The 12,710-nt window shown below is 40.0% G+C and overlaps 1 protein-coding gene across 1 annotated transcript in view; it reads left to right on the forward strand.

Moving 5' to 3' along the window:
• Nucleotides 1-1,829: 1,829 nt before the first annotated feature.
• The window catches only part of cavin1a (caveolae associated protein 1a), a 40,940-nt gene continuing 30,059 nt past the window's right edge, over nucleotides 1,830-12,710 (forward strand). The window contains exon 1 of the mRNA XM_060901972.1: nucleotides 1,830-2,741. Within this exon, the coding sequence (XP_060757955.1) occupies nucleotides 2,184-2,741 (558 nt within the window). The 5' untranslated portion in view covers nucleotides 1,830-2,183. The remainder of the gene's footprint in view (nucleotides 2,742-12,710) is intronic.

Here is a 12,710-nt window from a genome sequence, read left to right on the forward strand (position 1 = left end):
TGCTGACTTTGGGACTGCAGGTGGCTTGCTGACTTTGGGACTGCAGGTGGCTTGCTGACTTTGGGACTGCAGTTGGCTTGCTGACTTTGGGACTGCAGTTGGCTTGCTGACTTTGGGACTGCAGTTGGCTTGCTGACTTTGGGACTGCAGTTGGCTTGCTGACTTTGGGACTGCAGTTGACTTGCTGACTTTGGGACTGCAGTTGACTTGCTGACTTTGGGACTGCAGTTGACTTGCTGACTTTGGGACTGCAGTTGACTTGCTGACTTTGGGACTGCAGTTGACTTGCTGACTTTGGGACTGCAGTTGACTTGCTGACTTTGGGACTGCAGCTGACTTGCTGACTTTGGGACTGCAGCTGACTTGCTGACTTTGGGACTGCAGTTGACTTGCTGACTTTGGGACTGCAGTTGACTTGCTGACTTTGGGACTGCAGCTGACTTGCTGACTTTGGGACTGCAGCTGACTTTGGGACTGCGGCTGACTTGCTGACTTTGGGACTGCAGTTGACTTGCTGACTTTGGGACTGCAGTTGACTTGCTGACTTTGGGACTGCGGCTGACTTTGGGACTGCGGCTGACTTGCTGACTTTGGGACTGCAGTTTTCGTGAACAGTTTTGCACTCGGGTTTCCATCAGTGGGGGGTTTATAGCATCAACGAAGCTGACTATGTTAGGACTGTTAATGTTAGTCATGCTGTCTGTTGTTGCCCAAATGAGGATGGGTTCCCTTTTGAGTCTGGCTCCTCTCGAGGTTTCTTCCTCATGTTGTCTGAGGGAGTTTTTCCTTGCCACCGTCGCCACAGGCTTGCTCATTGGGGATAGATTAGGGAGAAAATTAGCTCATATTTTAAGTTGTTCAAATTCTGTAAAGCTGCTTTGCGACAATGTTTATTGTTAAAAGTGCTATACAAATAAACTTGATCAGGATAAGTGCTGATTGGTTACGAAGTTTCTCTATTGTTACACTTGTTCTTACAACACGATGACAGAGTGGATTCTTGTGTACTTTTGATAACGCAAGATCAACTGTTCGTATCGGGAGATCACAATTCGCCATTCTGATGATTATGCGCATGTGCAGTGCACTATTGTTACACACATTCTTATAACACAATGACATAGTGGCTACTGCCTCACTTCGCCTCTATGAGGCAGTAGCCACAAAAATGTAGCTTGTTGCTGAAAAACCAAAGTCTTTCTCAGGTCAGAAAAATTTTCTGACACTCGGGACTCCTTCCAAAAATGCGAAATAAAGGCGTCCTTCTAGAAAACTTCACTATATCGACAAGTCCATGTTTTTCTTTGTTGGATAACACATTTTTATTCCATTAATTATTAGCTTAGGCTTCGTAGCACATCCACCATACAAATTCACATGCCCTGTGGATTTGCTGTTATTACAGAAACAACATATTCAAAGCAGTGCATTAATACCGTCAACCTGTGATTTTTCCTTAGAGACGACACGACTGTCAGGGCTGCTCTAGACAATACATGAATACTTTCTGACCAATCAGAATGGAGAACTCAACAGTGCTGTGATGTAAGGGTTAATAAACAAAAATATTTCTTTCAGAATATGACACGATATGACAAGATGTGCATTCCCCAACAGTGAGTTCAAAAGCTATTTAAGAAGTGTGTGAGTATGTTTTGCTCATGTATGTATGTTTGTTTGTGTCTTTGCCTGGCTCCGGAAGAACAGGATCTATCCAGAGATGGTCAGTGTAGGTGTGGCCTTCCAGTAAATGACAGTGTTAGGAGGCGGGGCATAGGAGTGAAGGGGCACGTTTGACAGGGGAGCTCCACAACAAGCCGTGGCATTTGAGCTCGGTGCTGGAGCAGTCTGCACCCACTGGCTGGCCAACGTCCTGGCACAGACTCGCCTGGAGAGAGTGGGGGGAGGAAATGAGTGAGGGATCTTCTGAAAGGTAGAACATTTTCTATATTGATGTGCAGAAGAAATACAGGGTTTGTTGGGGAAAAGTTTAAACAAAGGAGGTGTTTAAAGAAAAGTACAAGTACTCTATTTCCCAGGTGTCTGCTGTCATTGGGCTTTTTTTAGGGCTTTATTTTTACCACCAGGACTGTGTTCCTGACAAGTCGGCCCAGAGGCTTGCATCTGCTAATACACTAGTGTGTTACGGGGTTTTTTTTTTGTGGGATTTTTTTGGTGTGGACATGGCCATGGCCAAGACGAACCTCAAATTGGACCATATGGCTCTTGGCGAAATCTCTGAGGATGACGAGGAGGTGGTTTTGGTCACAGCGGCAGCCAAACCGTCATTAACTACTCCAGTGTCCAACCGCAAACATATAGAGGATGATGACGACGACGACAATGAACCGTCCAAAGAAGTGGATCTGAAGCTGGGACTGGACAACAGTGACTCCCAGAAATCAGAGGCTCAAGCTACAGGCATGATGGTCCTGGCTCTCTTGGACAAGATCATCGGCGTTGTGGATCAGATCCAGCAGACGCAGAACGGCCTGGAGTCCCGACAGGAGAGCATGGAGAAGAACATGACGAGCATCCGGAGTGAGATGACCAAGCTAGCCAAGAGCCAGGGTGGCACATCTGACACGACCACCAAGCTCCTGGAGAAGGTGCGCAAGGTGAACTTCAACGTGAAGAGCGTACGGGCCGAACTGGAGAAGCAGGCAGGTCAGATTAAGAAGCTGGAGAGCAATGAGCAGGAGCTGCTGAAGAGGAAGAATTTTAAAGTGCTCATCTTCCAGGTAAGGAGGTTGACTGACTGTGTTATTTTTGTGCCTAAATTATGTGCATCTGGAGTATTAACTTCAGAAGTAGATCCTCATCCCTTTCGACTGGAATGTTTTATGAAATGGGTTCGTAAGCAAGCCGTTTAGTCGAATGTCGGGTTATTAGGACATGGCATAATATATGCGTGTGTGATATTTCCAAAGTCTCTTTAAAGCACACGGGGATTCCTGTGCAGGGTTTGGCCTTGCATTCCACATCCGCCATCAGAAAGTCTCAGCGCTGCGCCAAAAGATATAATAACCATTCGAACTGACTCATGATACGGTCACTCACTCCACAGATATAACTGAAGTTTCTTCACGTTAAGTTGTGAAGAGAAGCATAGTCCAGATTCTACATTTACACACTCGTTTCGTGCATTTACGTTAAATTTCCACACAGATGTGCGTCAGTGGACTTTTGACTAATTTAGTACATTAATATATCCTGGCTCATGGCACACGATATCCTTTAAACATGAAATTTCACTCAGTATGGCTGGACGATGTGATAATACAGGGTGTTTAAAAAAAAAAATTGATATTATTTGAGATGTAAATATCCCAGAAACTACATAGTCGAGGCAAATGAAACTGAACAGGCTTAATGTTGAGCAATATAAGATTTATTCCTCAAAATTTCAGGAAGAAATTCAAAGGTATGTTGATTCCATGAACGATTTCACAAATTTTCAATATGCCCGCCGCCTGAGACACACACACACACACAGCTTTCCTCTTTGAACTTTTTGTGCATTTCCAAATCCGCATTGCAGTTGGTGCATTTTTAGAGAATTCTCATGCACAGTCTTGTTCGAGCGTACTCTAACACACAAGACGCCATTTCTTTTCCAGCCAATGGCATTTCTATATCTAAAAAGATAAAAATAAAAAAACATAAAATTTTGACCTGTTTCCATACACGCTGTTAAAATTTGAGGTCAATTGAACAAGAATTGGCAAAGTTATTTATTATATTGTTTAATTATATAAATTTTTTTGAAACACCCTGTATATCACGATATCGATATTATTACATTATGTTGCTTTTTTTTGTGAGTACTGTCACTATTTTTATATCAGTTACAAACTGAGTGTAAACAGTTGGCTAATTTTAAAAATATATATATTTTTATAACATTTTTAGAGTTTAATATTATAAAATATAATATTTTATTTGTTTCAGAAAAACTAATTATTTTGATTTAAGAAGAAGACATAATGAATGTAATATTTATTTATAAAATGTAATATTTTAACATTATAATATATTTCATATTTTAAAATATTTTTGTTAGGATTCTGTCCAGAATTTTTCCTTCTTTTTTTTCCATTGCTAAATTAATTATTTTTGTAGATTTAAAAAAAAAACTTTTTTTCAAAATTTCTTAACAAACCTGCAGCGCCTAAACTTTTTAATGCTTTTCTTCATGAAATCAGACATGAGAAGAATTTTGATAATTTTAACACTCTGGTTAAATGTTTTGGTTTCGGGCTGCTTATGGATAAATCCTATATCGTATCCTACAATTGATCATATTAATGTGTCATTATTATATGTTTTATTATAAGGCATTTCCATCATATTCTGATTTTTTTTCATGGAAACATTTGAACTGATTTTGCGACTGTAATATTTATATGAAGATAAAATTTACATTTCTTTTTGTCAAAAATAATTTTTCATATCGGAATTTTTATACATATATATAGACAGTGTTTTGTAATTTAGCTATTTATTAATGTCTGTAATGCGTATTTGATCATATTTAAGTGTTTGTTACTTACTTATCGTCTTCTTCCCTGGTGGGAAATAAGGCCCCGACCTGGCGACGCCATTCTTGGCGATCCTTCGCTACTTTTTGGGCTTCGCCCCATGTAAGGCCCATCTCTTCAAGCTCAGTCTGGACTGTTCTTCGCCAGGTTGTTTTGGGTCGTCCAGGCCTACGCCTCTCAGCAGGGGTCCACATATTTAAGTGTTAATTTGTGTGAAATAATTTTTTAATTATTATTATCATTATTATGATCCATATTATCCATCATATAAATGCTTTCAAGTATTGCAGTTCCTGGTGTTTGTATAATACCACGCATAGAACGAGTTCCTCCATTAAAAACCAAAGTGTAAAGAATGTATTTCATGTCTTTACAATGTTTGTATGACTCTTCATAAAAATCAGGGTGTTTATCAACTATTTAAGTGCACATCAAAGTCACCAGGTCCTTCCACACTCGTCCGTAGTGACACATTTCTCTCTGTCTCTCTCACGCAACCACAATCATTCACCATCTTGCTGGCTTCAGCTTTAGCACGCAACAGTACACGGATGTGTGTGAGCGCTCTGTTTGGCAGATAGTTGGCTCGGGTAGGACGGTGTAGGATGAAGACGCTTCTATTTTATCTGCCATATATCGTGTTGTAAAGTCAAATCCTGCAGCCTTAAGAATTTAGATTTGCTGATTATAGCACATGAGTGTAACTATAACCAGAGCATGTATAAATGAGCACTGTAAACTTTTATCACATTGTATGGGTTATATATGAGACATGTTTCGAGTGAGTTTGGAATGTCTTAAAATATTTATTTTCCCTGGATACGCATGGATGAGCATTTTATTGTCGAACAAATAATATTAGACTTTCATTCTCTCTCTCCTGCACTTGGCTTACCTTGTATTTAAGGATGTGACCCAATGCCACTGTCTTGATCCGTATTAATTAAATGCGAACCCTACCACCATGCCCCTGGAGGCACTGGGAAGGGGAACAGGCCTGGTGAGAAAAATGTGTCCTTTTTTTTCCCATTTTAAACAACGTCTCAAATAAGGGAACTGTTTTTTGACACCGAATGTCCCAATCTGCGTAACTCGTTGAGTGAAAATATACAGAGAGCATTTTATTTTTATTTAACCAGGAAAGACTCGTTGAGATTAAAAATCTTTTACAAGAGCGTCCTGGCCAAGATAGGCAACAGCACAGTTAACAAATCATAGAGCCAATACATACATCCATACCCACAACATTTAAATAAAGAGATAAAAGTAATCAACAAAAGTTTATTAAAAATCAGTATGCCAAAAAGTCAGTCATCCATCTACAACTGGATGTTTCTCATCTCATTATCTCTAGCCGCTTTATCCTGTTCTACAGGGTCGCAGGCAAGCTGGAGCCTATCCCAGCTGACTACGGGCGAAAGGCGGGGTACACCCTGGACAAGTCGCCAGGTCATCACAGGGCTGACACATAGACACAGACAACCATTCACACTCACATTCACACCTACGCTCAATTTAGAGTCACCAGTTAACCTAACCTGCATGTCTTTGGACTGTGGGGGAAAACGGAGCACCCGGAGGAAACCCACGCGGACACGGGGAGAACATGCAAACTCTGCACAGAAAGGCCCTTGCCGGCCACGGGGCTCGAACCCGGACCTTCTTGCTGCGAGGCGACAGCGCTAACCACTACACCACCGTGCCGCCCCTGGATGTTTTTGTCTGTAGCAAATCATTTAAAATCGCTTTAAATACGTGTGATTAGACCAATTCCTTAAGCTTCAGGTCAATTTGTAATTGGTTCCAAGCAGAGGGCGCAAAAAACCTTAAATGCCTTTTTTCCCAATTCAGGACGGACCTTTGGAACAGAAAGTAAGAACAGATTCTGCGAACAAAGACTGTCACGTGATCACTTACTTTCATGGAAAGCCTGCGAAATCTTCACTGTACATTTATATGGTTACATGACCACCTTATAACGATTAAAAAGAGCTCCTTAGTCGCTTTCAAACAGCACCAGAGGCCGTGGAAACCGGACATTTTAGCCGACTTGGAGCTCTATTTCTGCTCCAGAACTCATTGTGTTTGTCAATCAGACGCTTTGTTCATTCAATCCAAATTTGTGGGAGAATTGATAAATGTGTTTGTTTATTTTTAAGATATGGTGAGCCTGTAGCACATTTTGTTTGCAATATTAGACCTCTGTTCATAGCAGTTTTTAGTTCGTTTCATTTTATACCAACACAAATGCGCAGTATTTTTTGCATCATTTATGATGCAGAAATAAAAAAGGAGTCTTTTCAGTAATAATTATTCTCCGTTCAAATTTGATTCCCAATATTCTGAGAATCATATTGAATCAGAATCGTGAAGCTAGTATCGTAAATCAAGTCATGAACAGAGTGTATCGTTACGCCCCTATAATTATCTATAATAACAGCTCTGAAAGTAATTCCAGCTGTAATTTTAAATTATGTATTTTATGGTTTCTATAGTAACAACTTGCACATGATCTCGAAAAGTTTCATCCAGTTGGTTGATTACTGATCTTAAAGTTCTTATTATACACAACTGAAGAAATGTTCACTTAAGACGTTTCGATGTCTTTCTTAGCTGACATCTTGATCACATTTAACGCTTGGCGTCTCTGGCCACCGCCGGATGGTGCACGTGACCTAGAAATCAGCTGATCCATCCGGCGGTGGCCAGAGACGCCAAGCGTTAAATGTGATCAAGATGTCAGCTAAGAAAGACATCGAAACGTCTTAAGTGAAAATTTCTTCAGGTGTGTATAATAAGAACTTTTTTAAGATTAAAAAAACTTGCATATAGTCTTGTATGGTGGATGTGCCGCATAAACATGAAAAAAAAATGTTAGGAGACTTTCGGAAGGAGTCTCCAGTGTCAGCGCTTTTTAACAATCTAAAGCTGTTACTTTTCCGAAATGGGAAAGTCTTCAAAAGGAGGATGTGACAGTTTCTTGGTAAAATAGCAGGGTGTGTTTTTGTCTTATAAACTTTTGTGAGGGAAAAAAAATAGAGAGGCTGGTGAGGGAATGATGGTTTATAGAGTAGATGTTTTTATACAACCCCAATTCCAAAAAAGTTGGCATGCTGTGTAAACTGTAAAGAAAAACCCAATGCAATAATTTGCAAATCATGGTACCCTATATTTCATTGAAAATAGTAAAAAGATAACATAGCAAATGTTGAAGCTGAGAAATTTTATTGTTTTTTGAAAAATATATGCTTATTTTGAATTTGATGTCAGCAACATGCTTTAAAAAAGTTGGTACAGGGGCATGTTTACCACTGTGTTGCATCACCTCTACTTTTAACACCACTCTGTAAATGTTTGGGAACTGAGGAGACCAATTGTTGTAGTTTTGAAAGAGAAATGTTGTCCCATTCTTGCCTGATATACAATTTCGGTTGCTCAACAGTTCAGGGTCTCCTTTGTTGTATTTTGCACTTCATAATGTGCCAAATGTTTTAAATGGGAGACAGGTCTGGACTGCAGGCAGGCCAGTTTAGCACCCTGACTCTTTTACTATGGAGCCATGCAGTTTTAATATGTGCAGAAAGCAGTTTGACATTGTCTTGCTGAAAGAAGGAAGGCCTTCCCTGAAAAGCATTTTGTCTGGATGGCAGCATATTATTCTGAAACATGTATATATCATTCAGCATTAATGATGCCTTCCCAGATGTACAAGCTACCCATGTCATGTGCGCTAATGCCCCCTCATGCCATCACAGATGCTGGCTTTTGAACTGTGCACTGATAACAAGCCGGATGGGCCCTCTCCTCTTTAGCCTGGAGGATGTGGTGTCCATGATTTCTAAATAGAATTTCTACTTTTGATTCATCAGACCTCGGGACAGTTTTCCACTTCGCCTCAGTCCATCATAAAAGAGCTCGGGTCAAGAGAAGGTGGCGGTGTTTCTGGATATTGTTTATATCTGGTTTTAACTTGCATTTGTGGATGCAGTAATAAACTGTTTTCACAGACGATGGTTTCCTCAAGCATTCCCGACCCCATGCAGTGATTTCCAATGCAAACATGTGTCTGCTTTTAATGCAGTGTCTCCTGAGGGCCTGAAGATCACAGGCATCCAGTGTCAGTTTTCAGCCTTGTCTCTTGTCTACAGAGATTTCTCCAGATTCTCTGAATCTTTTCATGATATTATGTACCATAGATGATGTGATCCCCAAATTCTTTGCAATTTTACACTGAGGAACGTTATTCTTAAATTGTTGCACTGTTTGCCCATGCAGTTTTTCACTGAGTAGTGAACCCATCCCCATCTTTACTTCTGCGAGATTCAGCCTCTCTGGGATGTTCTTCCCCAGTCATGTTACTGACCTGTTGCTAATTAACCAAATTATTATTATTTTTTATCATTACACAACTTTTTCAGTCTTTTGTTGCCCCTGTCCCAACTTTTTTGAAATGTGTTGCTGACATCAGTGTCATATATTTTTCAAAAAACAATGAAATTTCTCAGTTTCAACATTTGATATGTTGTCTTTGTACTATTTTCAATGAAATATAGGGTTTCCATGATTTGTAAATCGTCATATTCTGTATTTATTTATGTTTTACACAGTGTCCCAACTTTTTTGGAATTGGGGTTATATAAAGTAAGTGGACTAGTTTTGTGGATGTTCCAACAAAAAGAAATTAAATGCAAAGATAAATGAATAAAATATGAGAGGAACCAAACACTTTGGAACATGCTGTTATTGGAAAATAATCAGCTTCAGGATAGTAACGGTAACTCAGCTTTGTGTCAGGCCACACATACTATTCCGTTGTTGATTACTTTCCTATAACTCAATTTATGTTCTTTATAAAGACATGCATTCTTTTTTTTTTTAGCAAGAACCTCCCAGTCTTCAGCCTGAAACCCATCAGCAGATAATCGTCTCTTTAATACAGAAGTAGACTGACAGCAGTTCCTTTGGAGTCAGATCAGTTAATGCATTCTTGTGTGTTTCTCTAACGTGCAGTAGTACTAAGTGTCTGTCATATGAGCGTGTTGGATTGCAAGTGTTTGGAAAGCAAACTAAAATCGGGTGCAATGAAGTGGTGGGTGCCGTTCGGACTGAAAGGGTCACGCAGAAACACCCCTCCCTTCACTTTTCTCCACTCATGGACAGGCTAAATATAGCTCAGAATGCGGTAATGTCTGCAATGCTGGTTGGTTAATGATGCTAGTGCCAGAGCTAGTGAAAGACAGTACTCCCAGTAAGGCTCAGAAGAACCTTGAACAGAGATTTGAACATTCTTCAACTCTAATAGGGTGTTTTTTTTCCCTTTTAAAGCTTCAAAGTGGAAGCTGGAAAAATAGTCGCAATGTTCAGGTTTTAAATACACAGACTGCACATTACAGCTGAAAGGCTCTGCAGGTGTGGGAATTTATTTTTTTTTAAATGGACAGTGAAATGTGATGTTCAGAGCAGCACGTTCGATTACGTAGTAGTTCTTTACTCAGGACTTGCAAAACTGCTTTTTAGTCCCATTAAAAACCGTTTCCTCGGAGGAAGAATTGCCATGTGGAGTGGAAAAAGTGCTGAGGCATTACAGTACATTTGAGTAGATAATGTGTCAAAATCTTGCTCTATTAAAAATGGATGTATCCAACCAAAAAAAAAAAAAGTACTTCAGTGAAAGTAAAAACGTTGCTTGTTTTAATTTATTAAAAAGTAAAAGTAATTATTCTATCCACGTTCACTGGATATGAGCAATCATATCCAGTGAATGTGGATATGATTGGCTGGCTACTCTACTACTAGGATATCAGCTCATATACCGTGAGTAGAGAAAAACAAAATGGCAGAGCGTCTTGCTGAACTAACCGAGGATGAAATAAAAACTACTTGAAAACAAAACCCCAAAACTACAAAAAAAAAAGGAACAAAATATGGAATGCAAGCATTTGATGGTAGGAATGTTTTTTTTGTTGTTGTTGTTTTTCCCCCAAGAATTATAATTATAGCATTTTTCACAAATTGCTCCTTTCGTTTCGCCGGTTTGTTTACATTCTAAGCGGAAATAATTTGGTTGGACGTTTTGTATAAAGTTTTTATTTATCGAATTTGCAAGAAATAAAAATGCTGTTTCTCAAAATCCAGTGAATGTGGGTCTAATCAGCTTGTGTAAGACTCGATTTCGTGGAATAACTCTTAATTATAAGCAACTACCCCGTTTTGCAAGTTTGTTGGTCATATACATGACTAGCACGACATAGTTTGCTAATGAATGAATGAATGAATCGGAAGTAAAATATCCTGTAAATATAACCAATATGGACCATTAGGGGAAGTCATGGCCTGGTGGTTGGGGAGGCAGCTTTGGGACCAAAGGGCTGCTGGTTCGATTCCCTGGACCAGCAGGAGTGGCTGAAGTGCTCTTGAGCGAGGCGCCTGAACCCCAACTGCTCCCCAGACTGCTCTGGGTATACTGTACGTCACTCTGGATAAGAACATCTGCTAAACGCCATTAATGTAATGTAACTTGACTTTTTGCCTAGCCAGTTGTTAGCTACTGGAATCGATGCTAGTCTAGCCTGGCATTAGCAAAGAAAACAGGTTAACTTCTTTAACGATAGCCAGTCAAAGTGCAAATTAGCACTTCATGTCACCTCAACATGTTTTTGAGTTTGTGGTTTGTTTGTTTGTTTATTGAGACATTTTACTAAGGTAGGGCCAGGAACGCTCATCCTCAAGTTCAGCAATGCAGTCTTGCAGCTTATCCTTATTCAAATGAACATCGATAGCTGTAATATGTGACACCATTGAATTGAAGAACAGCGTAAGAGTCATCATCTGGAAGAGAGGAAGAAAATTTTAGAGATTTGTAACAAGGTCTAATTAAAAAAAACGAAGGCATTGTTTGGGGGGGGGGTGTAGAACATGAAAATGAATGCAAAATGAACATGTAGGTCCATACAGGTGCCAGATTGAGTGTATCAGCACAGCTGCACTTGCATGTGTGTTTGTGTGTTCTTACTTTCAGAGCTCTGTGCACGAATGCCCACTGAGGTTACACATTACATCGTCGGCATTTAAGTCATATCCAGTTGCACACATCAGTTCCACGTAAATTATCTCTGTAAAACTGGTCTCCCCCCACTGGGTGACAGGGCACATCTGAGACAGTTAGACAGGGTGTGATCAGAAAGCTGCACTGTCTCCACCATGAAGAACCTGTATAGCAGCAACATAAAAAGTTCTGTCAACTTTATCTGGCTGAAATTGAGCTCTGGCCTTTACATTATAATATAATACCTCGAGTCCAGTGAATATGCCAATACTGGAGTAAAAATGTCCAATGCGACACACATCCACACCCGTCCCTTTATAACTCGGTGTTAGATAATTCTGTAACACAACATTAGCTTGCTTACTAACATTACTGGACGTAATAGCATTAATTTTTTAAAAAAATGGCTTTAGAAAGACCGGTCATGTCCTGTTTTTACAACAGTAGCTGTCAAACTATGGCAGAATCTGAAGAGCATTATATGTGGCTAAGCAATGTCTTTCTTTTACACCCTTTATACTGGATTATATATATCAAATAGGGAGCCATTTTAGATTAAACATAACTTTCAAGGGGTTCAGCTTGTGTCCAGTAGGGAGCAGTGGTGGTTCAGTGGGTTAAGGCTGCGGGTTGCTGATTGGGGAGTTGGGTGTTTTGAGCCCCAGCACTGCCAAACTGCCTCTGTTGGGCCCTTGGGCAAGATTTTTATTGGCTCAACTTGTCCCACGTAGAAGTCGAGAAAAGATTTAAGAAGAAGAAGTAGTTGTTTCCAGCAGCTTTGCAGGCATCATCATTTGCTGAGTAACAAACATTAGATTTACTAATTAATATGGGATTTCCTAACTAACTAAAATAAGAGTGTAAAATTAGATATTTATTTCTCACATGCCCTGTAGGCCAATTGGCCTGTCAGTTGCCAGCCTGTTATGAGACTCTCTACGTCTATCTTGAGCACACTTCATCCGTCCAGGCTAGCTTGCTAGGTCCGTCACAGCTTAGCCAGACGAACAGCCGTTCACATATATTCACACCTTTGGACAATTTAGAGTAGTTAGTTAACCTGTGATGTCTTTGGACTGTTGGGGAAACTGGAGCACGCGGAGGAAACCCACGCAGACGCGATG

Source organism: Neoarius graeffei, chromosome 20 (assembly GCF_027579695.1).
Source record: "Neoarius graeffei isolate fNeoGra1 chromosome 20, fNeoGra1.pri, whole genome shotgun sequence".
NCBI classification, from domain to species: Eukaryota; Metazoa; Chordata; class Actinopteri; order Siluriformes; family Ariidae; genus Neoarius; species Neoarius graeffei.